The sequence below is a fragment of the Notolepis coatsorum genome (genome assembly GCF_963971535.1).
Source record: "Notolepis coatsorum genome assembly, chromosome: 13".
NCBI classification, from domain to species: Eukaryota; Metazoa; Chordata; class Actinopteri; order Aulopiformes; family Paralepididae; genus Notolepis; species Notolepis coatsorum.
This window is the reverse complement of record NC_140177.1, coordinates 121,769,516-121,791,620: the sequence shown is the minus strand read 5'-3', so window position 1 is coordinate 121,791,620 and position 22,105 is coordinate 121,769,516. Positions and strand designations below refer to the sequence as shown.

General features: G+C 41.2%; 1 protein-coding gene across 1 annotated transcript in view; it reads right to left on the bottom strand.

Moving 5' to 3' along the window:
- ap1s1 (adaptor related protein complex 1 subunit sigma 1) overlaps positions 1-22,105 on the bottom strand; it is a 133,626-nt gene that overhangs the window by 64,982 nt on the left and 46,539 nt on the right. The window contains exon 2 of the mRNA XM_084327418.1: positions 12,475-12,653. Coding sequence (XP_084183544.1) covers positions 12,475-12,653 — 179 coding nt within the window. The remainder of the gene's footprint in view (positions 1-12,474; positions 12,654-22,105) is intronic.

Here is a 22,105-nt window from a genome sequence, read left to right as displayed (position 1 = left end):
CTCGCTCCCCCCCCCCCCGGACCCCCACTTGGATAATCCATCCATTATCATTCGCTCCTTACCAGGCACTACAATTCATATGCTAGCTTTTATTCTCTCCACCACTTCTAACCACATTGCAATTTTGGATTCACTGACACCTAAAATCCTTGCTGTAGATATTTCTACATAAATCACATCGAGATATGTAAGAATCCAAACCTTCCTACAAATTTTTTCCGGTTGAAACCATCGTGATGCTATCAGCTTTTTAGCCGCTGTGATACCAGATAAAACTAATCTCTTTAGCTGTATAGGGATTGCAAACTCAAAAACATCATTCAACAGCAATACAGAGGGGTGTACAGGTATATTCAGAGTTAAGAAATTTGATAATTGCTGGGACACTTCTTTCCAGAATATCTTAACTGGTGGGCAATCCCAGTACATGTGCATAAATGTACCCTCATCCCCATTTGTACATAAGGAGCATCTGGAGTCTTGTTTAAGTCCCATTCTGTTCAATCTTATAGGAGTCAGGTATGTCCTATGAATATAGTTAAGATTGATTTGTTGATGGTCCGAGTTACGTGACGCAAGTCGAACGTTTGCCCAGGCTTCTTGCCAATCAAAATTTATTTCCAGGTCTGGTATATCCCTCCTCCAGACTGAGTCTAAGGGGAGGATTTCATACGAGGACGTTAGTAATTGATGATAAAAATCTGATACAAAACCTCTCGATGTCTCTCTTTCATAGAAGAATTTGTGGTATCTGTGGTGTTCAATTGGTATCCTTAATGGGACTCCATGAGCCTTCAAACATACCAATAACTGTGCGTAAAAATAATATGTGGATCTGGTGAGATTACATTTTTTATGTATTTCTTCATATCTACAAAAACCCTGTTTGTTGAAAACATCTCCTAATGTGTGTATGCCCTGCTTTTCCCATTTAGGGTATCTTATAGGTCGTTTTCCAATCAGGAGTGCATTGTTATTGAATAGGGGAGTATGACTATGCCATTTATGTGGGTTAGAATATTTTTTTTGTGTTTCACGCCATATCCGGATCGCATGAGTAATAATGGGGCCAAATTTCAATTTGCATTGCTTAATTGATAATTTGGTGTATACTATGTCCTGCAGTCTATGTGGTGCTACTATATTTACTTCTAAATTTCTCCAGGATACTGATGCTTGGGAATCAAACCAGGTTGTCAGTGGTCTTAAAGTGTACGCCTTAAAATAGTGGTAAAAATCTGGAAATGCCATACCTCCATCGGCTTTGTTTCTCTGTGCGGTGGATCTTTTTATACGTGGTGGTTTGTTATTCCAAATAAATGTGTATGCGGTAGAGTGTAATTTTTTCCAGTAACCATCTGGAGGGGGTAACGGTAGCATTGAGCTAATGAAGTTGATTCTAGGTAGGACATCCATCTTAACTATTGATACCCGTGCCTGTACTGAGTTTTTAAGTTTTGACCACCTGTCAAAGTCGTATTTGATCTTATTTTGGATTTTTATGTAATTTTACTTCACCGTTTGGCTTATAGTAGGGAATACTTCAACTCCCAAACATCTAAAGTGTTTAACCATTGGTATTTCTTCTGGAAGGAGTATATTTTTTGCAGGGGCATTAAGTGGAAGGAAAGCCGACTTTGGCCAATTTATCCTAAATCCCGATAGACTGCCAAAGTCATCAATCAACTTGAGAAGATGAGGCATTGCGGTGTTAGGGTTTTGCATGAATAGTATTACGTCGTCCGCATATAAACAAATTTTATGTTGTGTGCCCTTGATTGCGATTGGTTCTATGAATTGGGATTGTCTTATATATTGTGCTAAAGGCTCTAATGATAAATCGAATAGTCCGGGACTAAGAGGGCAACCGTGTCTAGAAGAGCGTGATACCGGAAAGATTTCGGAGGTGATTATACCTGTTGTAATCATGGCCGATGGGTCTTTGTATAATACTTTAATCATATCAATGAATCCTTTTCCTAACCCCATCCTTTCTAATACTGCCCATAGATAAGACCATTCCAACCTATCAAAAGCTTTCATCGCATCCAGGGACAGCATCGCCTTAGGTGTGGTGTCATCCTTGCTGGCATCTAGTACGTGTAGTAATCGTCTTATATTATCCGTGATCAAGCGGCCTCTTATGAAGCCAGTCTGGTCCGGATGAACTAAAGACGTCATATGCTTTTGGAGTCTGATGGCTAATACCTTGGAATACAGCTTGATATCGGTTCCGAGGAGGCTTAAGGGTCTGTAACTACCGCAATCGGTGGGGTCTTTGTCTTTTTTAAGGAGGACTGTTATGAGTGCAATATTGTCGTTCTTATGGAAGTTCCCCTCCTTGATTGAGTATAAAATCATATTAAGTAATAGGGGTCCAATTACGTCCCAACATGAGGTACATTTCTGGTGGGATACCGTCTCTTCCAGGAGCCCTACCACTTTGCATTTCAGATATGGCCTCCCTAAGTTCATCTAGTGTGATGGGTGTTTCTAACTGTTTAGCGTCATCCTCTGATAGTTTGGGGAGGTTAATTTGATTTTGTTTTGATCGAAGGTCGTTTCTGATTTATACAAGTTGGAGTAGAACTCTTTGAATGTCTCGTTGATTTTTTTAGGGTCTGTAACAAGTCCTTGTTGTGCTTTAATGGAATTTATATCTGCAAATTTTGCGTTGACTCTTAACACTTTGACTGCCATGAAACGTCTTTTCACGTCATTGCTGGCCATGCTCAAGTTGCCGGGGGACGCTGTACAGCGTCCTTATATCAATATTTCAAAAATCTGCGATCGGATTCATATGTCCCCTCCGCTGGCCTGAGATCCACCAGCAGGACCCACTGAGCTCGGCGCAATCGCCAAACAGGATGTTGAATAGAGGTTGTCCTAGACGACCGTAGTACTTCCGGCGCTCGCTATAGGTCCCGCGACTCTGGCTCGTCACACTACACAGTGATCAATTGCCAATAACTCGATAAACAACATGATTTGGACGTATATACCATTATACAAGCTGGAGATGGACCGGGTAAATTTACATCCCATAATGATAAGATTTCAACTCGACGATGATCGCCCAACGGCGCGCGGAGACTGGGGTGAGTTTCAGCGTGTAACGTTACCGTCTTCGATACTAACTGCTATTATCAACATTTGACCCACATTAGATGATTGGTATAACGCTCCCCACGGAATTATAAACGCCCCCTAGCCCATCCGGTCAACATCAGATGACGTGTAGTAACTTCTAGAAGTACGTCTAGTTGGAATTTTTTATATCGCGCTGATTGCCATAAAACTGTATTGCATCATCAATATAATGCATTTGGGGCTATAGATCACGTTCTGGAGAAAGCTGCAGAAAGAGATGAAAACATACTTATACATTAGACCATACTTTACTATGAATATGTGAATGAAAAAGTTTAACGTTGCTACACAATGAACAATACATATAGGACTTTGAATGGGCCCTAATAATGGCAATGTAGCAATAGAATTTAAAAAGTTATAGCCATGCAAAGAAGGGGTACTTCTCCATAGACAAATAGAGCCGGCAACCTATGGTATATCATTAATTTAACCCAAGGCAACCAAAGTGTTAACACTTTAACTGCCGAAAACGCCGGAACTCGTCATTCCCCGCCATGCTCAAGTTGCCGAGGACGCCGTAACTCGTCTTTGATATCAATATTTCAAAAATCTGTGATCAAAATCATATTTCCGTTCCGGGGCCTTGACACACAGTGCTGATCTCCTCTCAACCCTCTAGCGGTTCAAGAGCACCATCTGGTGGCCGATCGGCAGATCGAAACCGGATATCAACCTTTAACCCGGCAGGACTCACTCCATATGGGGTCCGGGCACTCGCTAATGTTAGAGAGACTCCGTCTTCACACAGTGAACATCGATCGGTGGAAATAACTCGAAAAAACAACATGATTTGGACGTATATACTATTATACAACCTGGAAATAGATTGGGCATTTCAACATCCCATAATCGAAAACTGTCTACTCCACGCTGATCGCCCAACGGCCCGAGGAGACTGGGGTGAGTTTTAGCGTGTAGTATTACCGTGTTCGATATAAACTGCTATGATGAACATATGACCCACATTAGATGAATGGTATAACGTTGCCCACGGAATTATAAATGCCCCCTCGCCCATCCGGTCAACATCAGATGACGTGTAGTAACTCCTAGAAGTACATCCAGTTGAAATTTTTTATCTCGCACAGATTCCTACCAAACTGTATTTGATCATCAATATAATGCATTTGGGGCTATAAATCACGTTCTGGAGAAAGCTGCAGAAAGAGATGAAAACATACTTATACTTTAGACCATAGGTGTCAAACTCACGGCCCGCGGGCCAAATGTGGCCCGCCACGTCATTTGATGTGGCCCCCCAAGAGCTCAGTTTTTTTTTTTAACATTAATATTGGGTTAAAAAATAGCAGTGTTAAAATAATTGTGGGGTAATGCGTTAATAAAGCTTTAACTTTGACAGCCTTAGTTATTACACATTCTTACACATACATGTATGTTGAACATCTGAGGTATTGATGAAGTAACAAAGGAAAAAAGCCAAAAGCACTTACTCCTCAGACATTCTTTGACAATTTTACAGCCCAAAATACAAAAAAGATCCTGGCAGAATAGGTAACAAAGGGTTGAAGAAATATTGTCTGAACTGTCAGATGCAAACTGGCTGTGTGACATAACCGAGCATCTCGCTCAATTGAATAAGAAGCTGTAGGGACGCAAACAAGTCCCACCCAAAACTTGACCAATATAGTTGTGAACTGAGACAACCCTTATTTTGTTATTTTTGAGTACAGTTACAGTTGTGTGTTCATGCAGACACATACTAGCAATTTCATTACGAATTGAAAATGGGGGACCCTGATGTAAACAAGTCGAAAGTCTTTCTCTGGTCTGCATCCCCTTAACAATTGTGTGTATTGAGCTGTACTGTACTGTACCCATTCTGCAATCTGTTAATTAAAGTTAATTAAACTATCTTCCATTAGTTGGATGTATGGCCTCTGCAAGGTTGTGTGCAGCCATTTGTTTTTGTAACATCTGCTACATCTGTCCCACGTGTTCTTTGCAGCTCACAGTTGTTAGTTCTGCCCCTCTTGACTGACAAAAAGGTTTTGAACAAACTTAATGTCATAGCTTGTATTTGATGATATTCTTCTTTGTTATTTACTTGAATGGTTTGATCATTGATTGGTGGAGTAATATGGGGTTCTGATAAGCTAACATTATTTGTTAAAATAACATAAGCTAACATATATTTTTACATCTATGCAAATGCATATGCAATATGTATAACTTGAATAAGTAATAAATACAGAAACAACATGTTTAACAATATGTAAATGAGTAGCTACATTTATTTTACATTACATTAACATTTATACGGTCTTTGGCCCTTTGAGGGCAACCATAATGCTGATGTGGCCCTCTGTAAAAATGAGTTTGACACCCCTGCTTTAGACCATATTTTAGTATGAATATGTGAATGAAAAAGTTTAAAGTTGCTACACCATGAACAATACATATAGGACATTGAATGGGCCCTAATAATGGCAATCTAGTAATAGAATTTAAAAAATTATAGCCCTGCAAAGAAGGGGAACTTCTCCATGTTAAATAGAGCTGGCAAGGGATGGTATATCATGAATTTAACCCATGGCAATCAAAGTGTTAACCGCATAGCTAGTAGGTGACTTGGTTTAGAACCATGAGAGTAGTGCTGTTGTCTTGTGCTACGTATTTGTACTTCAGATTGTTGTTTATAAATGGCGTTAATCCATAGGCCCGTCTCAGAAGACAAGCTTATTCATCTCTTTTTCTTATTTTTATTAGAATGACTTTGCCACGGCTCAACTACAAAAGCGACAGCAAATAAGCCTGTAGGCAACATTGAGGTACAAAGAGTTTAATACGAAACGATAGGCACTATATTTATAGATTTCTGTTTTTTGTGCAGGCAATAATCTAACTTTGTATTCTGCTTTCCCTTTCACGAAGCTCGTCCCCGCCGGTGCCGTTATATTGTCGTCTGCTATCTCCCTCCCGGGGCAAGTCGTCATCGGGACCGTTATATTATCAGCTGCTGTCTCCCCAACGGGGCAAGTAAACACCGGTGCCGTTGTATTGGCCGCTGCTATATCCCTCGCTGAGCGTGTCACAGCTGGGTCCGTTGTACGGTCTACTTCGTGTCTCTTTCCAGTATCTTTCTTTTCCTTTGGTCCCATGTTGAATCTTTCTTTCTGTTGATATAGTTAGTAGAAGGTCTTATTTAATATATACGATTTTATACGAGGTTTAAACACATTAGTGTTGTGCAAATAAGGTTTTGAAGCGAAATTGACGTTAACGGGAGCGGAGCGTTGACCAAACGTGTCCGCTACATATCGTTCTCAAACCGGAAGAAACAGGTTCATTCATAGTAACGCGTACCGTTTTGCAGTAACGGTAACGGCGTTATTAAGATTGAGTAATCGTTACTGAAAAAACTAACGCCGTTAGTAACGCCGTTACTTATAGCGCCGTTATTCCCATCACTGGTCCAGACACATATACGTGAGTAAGCAAGCATGCCCCGAGGATAGATCCAGAGCCAGGTGTGTGTGTGTGTGTGTGTTTATGTGTGTGTCATCTGTGTATGCGTGTGTGTGCGTGTGTGTAATCAGTAGGGGTGGGAATCACCAGTTTCATCACGATACGATACGATATCGTTTCTTTGGACAAGGATACGATATTATTCGATATCACACAGTCAGCCACGATACGATACGATTCGATTCAGGTGCCTGCGATCTATATGAGATGATATTATATGCCCATTTAACACAATCAGTAACATTTAAATCAACAAAAAAAAAGGCAATGAAAATATCATTTGACATTTTTATTTTTGAGCTCTTCCAGACATTTAAATGAAAAACAATCTATTGTTTTTTATACAAATAGACCTCCTGTTCACTGTTTTTGGTTCGTTTTTTTTTTTTTTTTCTATATTAATATCCTATTCACTGTCACAGAGCTGTATTTTGGCTGGAAAAGGCATATTGGGAGTCCGAAGGTGCAGTACCGGCCAGATCCTGTTAGTGGGGCTATCTCGAGAATGCACCCTCCATCCCAGTCCCCACTTCTCTCTGCCTATGGCTCTGGGTTAGCTTGTTAGCTTATTCTAACATAAATTTGGAGTGGCGAGGATTGCAAAGCAGGTTAGATGCATTGGACCCGTTGCGGAATAAAACAGCAGGGACATGTTTTGGGTCGCAGAATAGGCACACTAGTCTTGCTCTAGTGACGCTCTAGACGCTACTGCTGTGTGCTGTTGATCCGAGCAGAGCGGATACGACACATGGGATTTTCAAAATAAGAGTATCGCAATATGAATCGATCTTTTTACGTTGCATCGATCCTATTTGATTATTGATAATAGATCGATATATCGATCTGGATCTATGTATCGTCCAACCCCTAGTAATCAGTGTATGTGTGTGTGTAATCTGTATGTGTGTATAATCAGTGTATGTGTGTGGCTGATAGTGAGAAGCATGTGAACCATGTGTGTGTGTGTGTGTGTGTGTGTGTGTGTGTGTGTGTGTGTGTGTGTGTGTGTGTGTGTGTGTGTGTGTGTTTGTAAACAGCGTGTGTATACTAATCTCTGCACATGGACACATACTGCATACATTACCTACATTTCTCACAATCCTCCTGGACACTTTACACTTAATTATTTGATTTTTTTTTTTACACGAATTACTGTACATTTTACTGTATATTTTTGGCTATATAGTTTACATTTAAGATTTTAGAATGTATATACATACCAGAATATATATCCCGATTCCCGGGCCGTATTTTATTCTTTATTCTATTTTATTCTTATTTTGTATATTATTATATTCTTATTCATATTTTAGTCCTATTGACTACCTAAATAATTATTGTTCAATGTGAGTGATCTGTAGTGCCGAATTTCCCTCTGGATTAATAAAGGATTTCTATTCTATTCTATACATAATGTACATCTTAAAGAAACATTTTGGAGAAATACACTTATTATTTGCCATCTCCCAGAAATCAAGACAAGAAGATTGATATCAGTTTCATCTCTGTGTGTCCAGTAGTCCCAGAGAGAGGTCCAGGTGCATGCTAGCCTATTTTAGCACAAGGACTGGAAGCAGTAGGGAGCAGCTAGCCTAGCTTAGCACAAGGACTGGAAGCAGTAGGGAGCAGCTAGCATAGCTTAGCACAAGGACTGGAAGTGGAAGCAGTAGGGAGCAGCTAGCTTAGCTTAGCACAGGGACTGGAAGCAGTATGGAACAGCTAGCTTAGCTTAGCACAAGGACTGCAAGCAGTAGGGAGCAGCTAGCTTAGCACAAGGACTGGAAGCAGTAGGGAGCAGCTAGCTTATCTTAGCACAAGGACTGGAAGCAGTAGGGAGCAGCTAGCCTATAGCCCTGTCAAAAGCAGTGTTGCAGTGCTGGTATAACTCGGTATAACGGCGTTATACCTCGCTCACTGAGGCTGAAGTACGCGCAATCGCGCACGGAAATGTTCCCGCGTGTACGCGCAGTCACGCACACAAAAATCCGCTGGTCCCATTCGTTGTAACTAAGTACCGGCTCGGCGCGGCCACCGTTTTTACATAACAAAAGCACAGGTAGAGTAGGCTGACCAAACGTCCTCTTTTGCCCGGACATGTCCTCTTTTCACGCCCTGTCCGGGGCGTCCGGGGGGGGTTTATTAATTCATCGAAATGTCCGGGGTTTCACTGTTTTTCAGTTTCAGTTTCACGGCCCTTTGCGAGCATCTGAAGGCTCGGGGCTGCATTTTTCGCCGAACATATAAATGACCGAATAAAGCGCTATTCGTTGCCGTTCGAATGCCATCTGGATCGCCAAAATCCGTGCCTCGGTTCTCGAGTTACATGCCGATATGTCAGGCATGCGACTTTTTACATGGCATTATCCAACCGGACTCCCGGAGAAGCATGCAGCTGCAGAGCCGCAGAGCCAGCGGCGCTCTCTGGGCCGCGCTGTGAGGCAATAGTATCCAGCTGCAGGACGAGAGCACCAACACTCTCAGGACCGCAACACTTTAAGGCATAGATATATATAGAACACTAGATAGCTTGCCCGCGCTGCCGGCCAATGGAGAGCGACGTCACTGAACCGCCGCCATCTTGCTCCAGTTAGCCTTGAGTGAGAGTGAGTGAGCTGCACAGACAAAAATACTCATAACTCGCTGAAATATTGACGGATTTACAAACGGTTTGGTTTATTACAAGCATTATTAACGTGGCTATGATTCAAGCGGTTTGTAAAAAAAAAAACATCTTTAAAAAAAAAATGTATAAGTATGCAGCAAAAAAAAAAAAAAAAAAATCTGTGCCAAAAAAACTGTGCATGCGCGCGCGCATGCACATGCGCGCGCACGGCGTGGAGCGTTTGACCTACTGTCAATTTGCCACTGCACCACTGGTCAAAAGTAAAGACATACTAGGGCGGCTGGGTAGCGCAGCGGACTAAGCGTCTGTCTACCACCACAGAGACAGTGGGATCGAATCCAGCTGTGGTGCTTCCGGGTTGGCCGACCGTCCATACTAACACAATTGGCAGTGTTTGAGGGTGGGAAACCCGGCAAGGGTGGGTCCTGGTCGTTGTAAACAGCGACTCCTACAGTTCGGTCGGGGCGCCTGCACAGCAAGGGAAGGATCTGGGAGAGGTAGTGTGACCTTCCACACGTTACACTCTCCCAGTGAGAGCCCGCGCTGCCAGGTGAAAATAAGCGGTGGGCTGGGTACACATGTGTCGGAGGAAGCATGTGATAGTCTCCACCCTCCCGGACCGACGGTAGGGGGTAGAGTGCGCAATGACCAGGAAGGGGATTGGGAATTGGCATAACGACTAACATTGGGATGGGAGAAAAATGGGAAAAAGGAGGAAAAAGATAAATAAAAAAAAATAAAAATAAAAAAGTAAAGACATACGACTCCCAACAACTCCAAAGCAGAGATGAAATTTATATAAATCCTCTCGTCTGACTCTGGCTTTATTTCCCAAAATGTTGGACTGCTCCTTTGATATTGCACTGTTACATTAACCATTGTCTTACTATCCAACGTGGAAACTCAGTTCTCAGAGATCACAGTTGTTCAGGCTTTATAAGTATTAATTTTAAAGACATGCTGTGCTTTTGATGACTTCCTACTAGAGGAAGTATTTTCAAGTAAGCTACTGATCAACAACTCATAACTATGATAGCATGTACAATAATGCTGTATGTACCATATATTAGGGCTAGGCGATATAACGATAATGATAATCGTGGCGTGGCGTGGAGCGGCGTGGCTCAGGGGTAGAGCGGGTTGTCCAATGATCCAAGGGTTGGTGGTTCGAATCCCGCTCAAGCCCATGTCCATCCCACTGCCGTTGTGTCCTTGGGCAAGACACTTAACCTACTTGCCTCGTATGAATGTGTATGCATGTGAATGAATGTTGGTGGTGGTCGGAGGGGCCGTAGGCGTTGATTATTCGCCACGCTTCCGTGAGTCTGCCTCAGGGCAGCTCTGGCTGCAATTGTAGCTTACCACCACCGGTATGACTGTGTATGAACGAATAATGGACTCTGTGAAGCGCTCTGGGTCAGTGAAGAGCGCTATATAAATCCAAGTCATTATTATTATTAATAATCAATATCGATATATATATATATATATATATATATATATATATATATATATATATATATATATATATATATATATATATGGAATTTTTTTTTTGTGACCTGCAACAGGGCAGTTTTAAAACCAGAGACGGTGAACAGACTTGTCTTTCTTGCCTGCAACTTAAAGTAATGGCTTTGCTTGTCCAAATGACAATACTGACCAAATTGAGATTTATTTTTCTCTTGTCCATTTATTTATTTTGTTTGCTTTCTAATTTAAAATACAGTTTGAAACCGTCTGTACACAGTAGGCTATGTGTGCTAGCAGAGCTAGTCTCCAGTCACGAGTCACGGTGCACATGTGCGGTGGTTTGTCCACCAAAAAAGCACCAAAAGATAGAAAAGAAACTAGCAGAGCCAGAACTGTTCAACTCCCCTGGAGCCACAGCCAGCAGAGAAGCCGGTTTACTTTCGCTTTCAAACCAGCTGCAGCCTGAGAACTAGAGTGTGAGGGGATGTAACACTAAAGATAGCAGCAACGAAGAGAATTGCTGCAAAAGAAACATACATCTGTTGTTTAAAAAAAAAAAACAATATCGATAATATCGAATATCGAGTGATATGATATTGTTATCGATATCGTTATATCGATCCACCTGTATATACCTGACACTAACAACCGCCTTACTACGCGCGTCTATGACGACACTGTTGACACCACGTATCCGTGACACGCGCCCCGCGAAAGCACTAGTCGTTTTGGGGGCCTACCACCCCCCCTGAAAAAGATCCTAGGAGAAACACTGCTATATGTCTGTACATATCCCTTACCTACTCTACTAGTTGCTGGTCAGTATGACTATGACCATACTGTCTTAATACCTGTATCACTGTACATATTGGTATTTCAACTCTGTACATACATCTGATTAGCACTACACCCAGTAGTACAAATGTATTTATTTTACACCCAGTTTAATCACCTGTACATTGTATATTAGTATTGCACTTTACCATTACATTTGCACTCTGGTTGGATGCCGAACTTCTTTTTGTTGTACGGTACTTGTGCTGTATAATGACAATACATCTGTATAATGTATAATGAATCTAATCTCATTTATCTTAGTACTGCCTATAGGATAACTGTATGACTTGCTCTGTAGAAACATCCGTTGGGAAATAGGGCGTTTAAGTTTGCTGCTCCCTCTGCTCGGACCTAAATCTTGGGAAGCTGGTCTCACTGGATGCATTTACACTAATCCTTAATGATTTGGAGATGATGGATAGAAAAGTTTTTTTTTTACTGCCCCTCTTTTCATTGTACTGTACTTGTGCTGTATAATGACAATACATTTGAATCTAATCTAATCTAACAGCTGAGCAGACTATTTCACAGCTAGGCTACAGCTATAAGATCCTGGTTTTCATATTTCTGTAACCTGACACCTGTTCATTGGCTAGTTGTGAGAGACTTTCAGGTGGCTGGTCTCACTGGGAGGATAGACAAGCAGTTAGCAGGTGATTAGTTCAGTATCTGGTCTCAAGTACATGCAAGTAACGCTTATGGCCATAGGTGCTGCCAAAGAGAAATGAAAAGGGAGATCTTCGAGATTGTCCTTTATTTTCCTGTTGTCGAGCACATTGCCCCATCATGTTGGCCAAGAAATTCCCCGGTTTATCCAGCGTATGCCCAGTGAATGTGTATTTACATTGTGCAGTATGTCCCTTGTATTTGTGTGTGTGTGTGTGTGTGAATAGTTCTGTCACCTCTTATAGACGACCTTGATGTCCCTCCACTCCAGGAAGCTGCACATCTTGGGTTTGCGCGCGAGAACCATCTGCATGAGCTCCCGCACCATCTTCTTCTTGTCCCGCTCCGCCGTGGCCGTGTACCACTTCTGGAGACGCAGCTTCCCCTGCCGGCTGAACAACAACATGAAGCGCATCTGGACATACAGGGGAGGGAGAGGGGGGAGGGGGAGGGGGAGGGAGAGGGAGAGGGAGAGAGAGGGAGCGAGAGAATGAAAGAAAGAAAAATTATGAAAGAGAAAGAAAGAAAAAGCATGAAAAAAAGAAAGAAAGAATGAATGCATGAAAAAGAAAGAAAGAAAGACAGACGGAGAGAGAAAGAATGAAAGAAAGAAAAATGAATGCATGAGAAAGAAATAGATAGAAAGAAAGAAAGAAAGAAAGAAAGAAAGAAAGAAAGAAAGAAAGAAAGAAAGAAAGAAAGAAAGAAAGAAAGAAAGAAAGAAAGAAAGAAAGAAAGAAAGAAAGAAAGAAAGAAAGAAAAGGCACAGAGGGAGAGGCAAAGATGGAGAGAAAAAAGTGAGAGCAAGAGATGATAAGAGAGGATATAGAAAGGAAAGGAAGAGGGGAGAGGGCAGGAGGAAGGGAGGGAGAGAGATAGGGGGAGAGATAGGGGGAGAGAAATATGTGAAACATCTGTCATGGCAGTTTCCACCTCAACAAAGTAACATGAAACAATAATAAGTACGATAATAGGAGAAGCATGAGGAGGATATATCTACCAAATCTGTCTGTACATACCTGCACACAATCCTTTACATATCTATACTATATCCAGGGTACAAAATAGTTACAAAATAGTTACACAGGCGTGTAGATTTAATGTTTGGCCGTCATAAATTAAGGCCTGGGCGCCATCTGGCGGCCAACAAAATCCACTGCATGGGTCGGCATTAATATGATGCAGGGAGTAGCCTCCAGCTGAGCGGGAGAAATGTCGTGGGAGCGGGCAGAAGTTGCCCAATCTGGAACAATCTCCGGGGCTGCAGCTGGACCCTATTGGATGCGGGCGTGGTGAGTTGAAACGAAAGTGAAACTGTGTGTGTGTGTGTGTGTGTCACGTGTCCGTTCTAATGTTTACAAACAATGAACCTTTAACACTTTCAGCGCCACGCCTGGTTTTCCATTTTACCGCTTGAATGCCACCATCGGCGCCAATGTTAACGTTAATATCGCCTAATCTATGTTTTAAATTATGGCTATGTGTCTAATCTGCCCATCGCATTATCAAATACTATTTTCCAGTCAGTGCTGTGAAGGCAGATTGTTTTTTTATCGCGTCGTTTCCGTTTCAGAGCAGTTAGAAAAGCCCCCGTTTTGATATAAAAAAACAGCTCATTCTGGAGCATTCTATGAAAATCGTCTTTTAGTGGAATATTCCACAACGTTGATATTCATCTGCCTTTTTATGAATAGTTTTCAAATAAACGCTAGATGATCAATATTATACGTGCACGCAAGCACATTACGGCCGCGCACTGATAATCGCTCCGTTGATTTCCTCACGGAGTTTTACAGTGAAACCGAAAGAAGACATTTCACAAAACAGCTTATAACTTCATCAAACTTACTCTGATTATCCTACCACTGATAACATAGAGTCCTTACCTGACATCAGATGGTATCCAACTGGTATATTCCAATTCCTGATCACCATTCGAAAAAATCGATACGTGTATGGATCCAACGCGATACAGTAGAACTCCATGATCCGCGGGGCTCTGAGGCTCCAGAATGAACTCTGGTAACCCCGGCTGGATCAGTGAACTGGAAAATGTGGAGTACCGGATTTTTTCCCCCATTCATTTTCATTGAGTCCATTCCAAAATCACTTATGTCATCTGGGAGACGACAGGGGGCGCTTTTTTCCACAGTGATCGCCGGCGCCCCTCGGCTTTACTCGGGTAGGCTCGGGTGATGCAATAATTTTTCAGATCGCAAAAAAAAAAAAAAAAAAAATATCAGAGAAATCTCGTGAGTGGCACGCAACCACCTATAAAAAAAAACAGAGAAATCTCGTGAGTGGCACTCAAAGTGTTAAAGGGGAACTATTTTACTATTTCTTTCACTATTTGGGCACTTTTACACAATTCCTGTGAGTCTATGGAACACCTCTGTAATATATATATTTTTTTTATTCATTGTTTTGTATTTCTAATCAAGTCCTCAAAAACAGCATTTTTCTACCTCAAGATCTCGAGCTGTTTTGAGCCTGGGCTCCTAAACCACTGCGCAGCGTCGTCTTCGCCTGAACATTAACATGCAGCGGTGTCTTTATGACATCACATATAGGCACATTTTCAAATGACTCAGTTCAGTGAGGGTGAATATTGTGAGAGGAGAATTGGAAGAATGCGCCAATATGAGAATTTTGAGACATAGATCATATTAATATAAGTTCACATAGCTAGGAAACAATGCTAAACACTCAAAAAGGCCAAGATAGTTCCCCTGTAAATGTAAATGAGATGCGCTCTGCTCACGAGATCAAGTTTGCAACATGAGACGCACATGAGGTCTGTCTTCATCCATTCTTTAGCCTACAAAAAAAACCTGCAATCGCGTTTTTGATTGTGCTCTGATATTTAATTTTGCATTTGATTTGACCAAATATGTGGAGGCATATTCCCGGAGTAGCTCCCCCGGGTCCCCCCTCAAAATTAAGAAAAACAGGCGACAACATTAACGTTGACGAGTCCGTTGCTACCACCAGCACCACCGATAACACTGCACCTGCTACTAGCGTCGGTGTAGTTAGGAAATTTAGCCAGAAATGGTACACATCTGATTCCAGGAAACCACGAGAATGGCTTAAATTTGAGGGGGGGGGGGGGTAATGTTTTGTATACCATGTCGTGCCAAAGCAACGGATAAAAGAAAACGAAATTCATTTGTCATCGGGACGTCGGTGATGAAACTGGAAGCCATCAAAAGCCATGAGACGTCACGCTGTCACAGGGACTGCTCTGTTAGATACAAAGCACAGTCTACTCCGCTCCTGGCTGCTCCGACTGTACGACTGTTGACCAAGCTGTCAGTCGACTCTGGCTAAAATGCAGATACTATTCCGTAACGCCCACGCTATAGCGGAAAAAATCAAGACCATACAGGGACTTCGCCTGGATGTGCGAGTAAGTTTATTGTGTTTTTTTTATAACGTTAGTCCAGCATGTTCATATACAGTAGGTGTGTCGGCTTTCACTTTCAGCTAATTATGGTTGTAAAGCCTACCCAGTGGAATGCATGATCACCAAGACAAAAACATTTCTCAATTAAATGATCAGATAATTAATTTAGAATGGTAATTCAAACTTGATATGAAAATGTTACAATTAACTATAATTTGAATATTCAATAAAGGCCAATGTATGTACATTTGTATCTTAATATTGTTTTTTATTCTTTGCAGTTTACTAAAAAGCTATTTATAATTTTTGGCTGGTAAAAAATCTGGATGGCTGGTAGTTTTTAAAATCTACCAGCCAAATGGCTGGTAAGTCAAAAAGTTAAGTTTGTTCCCTGCTTAGTATATCTATATCTGTTAATATCCCTTACCTACTCTTACTAGTTACGCTGCAGGCCAGTATGATTGCGACCATACTGTCTTTATACCTGTATCACTGTACATATTGGTATTACAATACCTAGTTAATCACCTGTACATTGTATATTAGTATTGCACTTTACCGTTACATTTGCACTCTGGTTGGATGCCAAACTTATTTTTCGTTGTACTGTACTTTTCCTGTATAATGACAATACATTTGAATCTAATCTTAAAATAAAGTGGTGTCAGGGAACGGGAGCGGTGCAATAATGGGGCAAACACAAATAACTAAAAATAACATCGCAACCAGTCCTCTTGCACATCCTCTTCAGAGTGAACCAGTTCTATGTATGTTACAAATAGACAAGCTACCTTTCTAGTGAACTTCCACAGAGGGAGTGAGGAAAATGGCCCCATTGTTAATAATTGAGGACCTCAGACGAAGAACCATATATTTTTTAGGTTTTCAGAGCGACAATGTTTTCAAACTTGATTATCTAAAGATGGTAAGTTAGAGTGTTGTCCATTCATAGTTAAAGACAGTAGAGGTTTGAGTACTTTATTATCCAAAGATGGTAAGTTAGAGTGCTGTGTCCATTCATAGTTAAAGACAGTAGAGGTTGAGTACTTTATTATCTAAAGATGGTAAGTTAGAGTGTTGTGTCCACTCATAGTTAAATACAGTAGAGGTTGAGTCGTTTCTGGTGATATAACACATTCACACTCCCAAGTGATTTAGATTAACTTCACTACTGCAAATACACAAGCTGTCCAAAACATTTTTAAATGGACTTATACGGTTCTTCAGTGCAAAGGTTCAATTGCAAATAAGAGGAGAAATGCATTTGCACCAAGGACTCGTTGATTCATATATATATTATCTGCAGGGTCCACTTTGTCCACGTTCATTTATCACGCCGGTGTGTTTGTCCAGACAACCCTGACCATGAATTTGAGACTTGCTCACAATACTAATTAGGGATGCACCGATCCAACTTTTTCAGTTGTGATACAGAGTACCAATCCGATCTATTATTTATGTTAATGATGGTATGGACTTGGACTATCATTTTGGAGTCATTCAATGGATAAGAATTATTGAGATGTAAAAAAAAATGTCTCCATTAGAGTTAACATGTCAAAAATGCTGCAAATCAAGTCACTTTGCTTTGCTTTCGGGGCAAGTTAGAAGATGTGTTTCTTGGTATTGCATTTTGATATCTGGGATCTTACAATACCGATATTCTATTTCAGCCTGGTATGGGGTCGATATAGACCTGTGTTTAACTGGCGGTCAGAGGTTGTAGGCGGTAGGGCTTTCATTTCCCCGACCTGCCGATGAGACCACCGAGAGAAAGGTTGATCTACGGCTCAACACAGACGGACCCACACGGAGCTCGGAGGAGAGTAGAACTAATCCTCGCCCACTTTAAATGCACTTTGCTTGTCCTCAGGGACCCTGCAGCCTGCTGGTGAGGATAGAGCTCATCAGGGCGTAGAGGGAAGAGAGGGGAGTTACTTTGCAGTGGAAATGGGACAACATTATTAATAAAATATGTACAACATGTACAGATCTCATACACTGAAGCAGGAAGCCCCTGTCAGTCTCCTGACATTTTCTAGGAGACATCTCCCAACGTTCACCTTGAAACTACACAGGTGACTTGACTTGACTTGGTTCGATCCCTGTTTGATGGTCAAAGGCAACTCATTCCACTCCTGTGCTCCTGTGTGAGCAAATGAGCACTGTCCCATCTTTCCTCTACACCTTGGAGGATGCAGGTTTGCTAAGCTAGATCTGCTCCTGTGGCTATGCGATTCCCTGACACGAGGGACATGATGTGCGTGTTGTGACTTTTTTTTTTTTTTAATTTTTTTTATTATTGCAAAACAAAACTTATTAAAAGTCAGTACTCAACACACAATGTATAATGAAACTTTCAGTAAAGGTGGTTAAAATATATGCAAGTACAGAAACAGGATAAAACAAAATAGTCAATAATAACATTTTAACCGTATACCGTGTATATCCAGCGAAGTTACAATTATATAAATGTTAGTATATAATATACCCCGAATACCTATTTTCTAAAACCCTACACACATATGCTCCAGGACATGATGTGCGTGTTGTGACTTTAGTTTAAATGGCAGACGTAATATATATATATGAGAGAGAGAAAGTAAGACAGAGAGAAAGAGGGAGACAGAGAGAGACTGACCGACAGAAAGAGAGGGAGAGAAAGAGAGTATGGGGGGGCACTGGGCAGGATGGGAGATAAGATGTGGATGGACTGAGACAAGGAGAGAGGGTGACACACAGGGACATTCAGGCAGACAGACAGAGAAAGCAAAGCCCGACCCTGAACTCTTAATGCAACATTTATGACATCATACTCAATCAATCAATCAGCCATTGCATGCACAAACACACACACACACACAGTGTAAAATAATACCACAAACACACACAGTGTAAAATAATACCACAAACGCACACAAAGCTACGCGCCACACACACATAGCCCTAGAATGGCTAATAATCCATACATTCCATATACAGCCATAAAACTATTTGTTGGGGGGATTCACCTCTGACCCAATTTGTCATATTCTGCGGTTACTCACCCAATAATGAATTGCTACGACTGTTAGTCAGCTCTTGTCATAATAGCATAAAATTCCTTTGAAAGTTCTGGCAGAGAATTTATATTTAGTCAAATATCTCCACTTTTCCATGAGATTCACACACGGATCACATTCTGTGTACGCGGCAGGATATCAAACACAGCAGCACCGATCACATGAACACGTACGTCTGTTGATGAGCCAGGTGAGTTTACAATTGCCCAATTACCCCTCACTATCATTGTGATTAACGGAAGTTTTCATGCGATGGGTGCTGTGTTTTCCATCCCGTCGCATATACACAGAATGTGGTCCATGTGAAAAGATATTTTACTAAATAATATATGTTTTCTGCCAGAGCTTTCAAAAGAGCTGACTGCCAGTCACAGCAATTAATTATTGGATGAGTACAGAGCGTGACAACATTAGAATGTCGCAGTGGTGAATCCCCCCCCCCCAACAAATTGCATCTATGGCGCTCTATGGCCGTATATAGAATACATGCAATGTATGGACTACCAGCCATTCTGGGGTGAAAATAATAATAATAATAAAAAAAAAAAAACACACACACACACACACACACACAAATGGCTTACACATTCATCATATATATATTCTGACGCAGACAAACGCAGACAAGCTCCCAAAGGACTCTCTGCCCTACTTTAACACATTAACCCTTTCACTGTGTGGTAGTGAAAGGTTAACCTTCTGTAGTGTGGTAGTGAAAGGGTTAAAAACACCATTAGATCAGCAGTACTAATCCGCCATGCTTTTAAAACTGTGGCGCCAGGCCCTGAAAATACTGAGCCTCCATTAAAGTGCGGATGTGGCCCACATTAAAGCTGCAACAGTGGGGGAGACAAAAGTATCACAGCTGTTCAAAACACACAGCCTGACAAGACGATGCATCGCGCTACGTTCAATCCGTGTCTGTTAGGAGCTTCAGAATTTTAAAAGCGGTTCTCGCTGAAATGTTCCACGTATCATTCACTAGGAGGATAGTGCAATAGTTATGCAGGCCTCCCGGGTTCCAACCATCATGACAGCACTTTCCTTTTCTTTATGTATTGCTAATAAAACATATTAGCCTACCAGATCCAATAGTCTAATTTCAAGGCTCCTGGCTCAAAAAGCCAATTCTAGCTGTACTATAATAACCTGGGCCTAGCCTATTTTGTTAAAATGTTGTTTCCTATAGCCCATTATGTCATCCTGATTGGCGTAGTCCCATTAGCCAATCCCCGTCCCAGCTCAAAGGAATATATGCATCATTGCTGTTAAAAGAACCGCCTGCCTTTGATCAACCATGAGCTCAGACTGCAGAGAGACACAGAACCATAGCTCCTGAAATACCTGAGGCAGAGTGTCATTTTAACATGTTTCATCTGTAGCTGCCTTCAAGTTAGAGAGACTTTACGTAGGGGAGAGAGAGATGTCTAACAGTGGCTCAGAAAGTAGAGCAGTCACCTGGTAATGAGAAGGTTCCCGGTTTGATTCCAGCTCCTTTCTGCAGCATGTCAAAGTGACCTTGAGCAAGACACTTAACCCCTAACTGCAGGTTGGCACCTTGCATGGTTGCCTCCACTGTTGGTGTGTGTGAATGGGTGAATGTGAGACATGTGTTGTAAAGTGCTTTGGATAAAAGAGCTATATAAATGCAGTCCATTTAAAATGGAAGGAGTCACTGTATGTCTGCCCTTCGATTTATTTTCAGAGGACCGTTCATCCGATCGACTTCACACTTGGCGGGTGCATTGCCGAGGATCCAAAAGAATGCAGTAACGACTGCAAGGACATATTTACGGGACATATTTAATAGTAATTTGTATAACAGTAGTTGTGACTTTTCTCTAGTGGAGAAAAGGAAAAAGGCACATTTTAAGTCTAGTCTCCTCTAAAACTGCAGTAGGCAACCTCTGAGAAATTTGCAAGAGTTTTTACCTTCCCAGCAGAAATAGAGCAAGCTCTGCATCACTTTCCAAGCACACGCAACAAATGTTTTCCACAGACTCCCAGAGGCACCAGCAGTTTTTAAGCTGAATATTTGTTTTCTTTTAAAGATGTTTCCCAGTCTTTGATCGGCAGGCGGTTTTGCAGGTGGTCTTAGGGCCCTTTCTTAGTTTCCCAATGCAACCAAGGGAACATCTGATTGGCCAAAAGAGAGCTCCCTGCATCAATAAGCAATCAGATGTTTCTGACCTGCCAAGCGGTGTTTGACCTGCCAGGGTCACACCATCATGTTCCTCATCAAAAAAGGACACACAATGTGCAAAACTACACTATGTTGCACATGCTTGGGCTTGACCTTGCTCTATTTGTGCTAGGTAGGTAAACTCACTCTTGTTAATTTCTCTGAAGTTGCCTACTGCAGCTTTAAACTGGTTATTATTATACTTCCTTCTTTCACTCAAAACTTTCAACCCAGTCAGTCTGAGGTGCTCAGCTCTACATGCACACGCCCATCGCGGAGCCACGGCATTCTGGGTAGTGTAGTAGTGCAAAAGGCTCCAGCTCTGTGATGAAACAGAGGACAGATTTTAGATAGTTTTTTCGTTTCATCACACTCAGGGTGGGGGGGGGGGGGGGGGCAGGGGGGAGACTGTGGGTCTGCAGAGGTTAAACAGGCTAATCAATCCTAAAATGCTCCTTTAACTTTGTATATTACCTTATTCCCAGTGGTGGCGAGATAATAGAACTGCTTCAACTACAGCAGATTATTGCTTCATAAGGAGCTATTAAAACCCAAACATCTGGCACCATATGGCCCAGCTCCCCACTATCCACTTTCCCAGACACCACACAGATAACCAACAGAGAACTGTTGTATTTTTTACAATGCAAATGCTAATGAGCGGCTTCCAAATTAAAATGTGCAGAGTACGTTTTGGGTGGAAAAACACTAACCTCTGATAAAGTATTATTTATCTTTAGTATTGAATACATAATGTATGATTTATCTTTAGTATTGAATACATAAAGTACAATTTATCTTTAGTAATGAATACATAAAGTATTATTTATCTTTAATATTGAAATCATAAAGTAGGATTTATCTTTAGTATTGAATAGATAAAGTACGATTTATCTTTAGTATTGAAACACATAACGTATTATTTATCTTTAATATTGAATACATAAAGTATTATTTATCTTTAGTATTGAAACACATAACATATTATTTATCTTTAATATTGAATACATAAAGTATTATTTATCTTTAGTATTGAATACATAAAGTATTATTTATCTATAGCATTGAATACATTAAGTCAGTGTTACACGAGAAAGACAGGAAATTAGATGAGACTCATCTGATTGGCTGTTGGTGTTCCTATCCTCCAAGTTTCCAAGTTTTTTCAAGTTTCTTTAATAGTTGTCATACAGAAGTACAGAATACTTTCATACAAA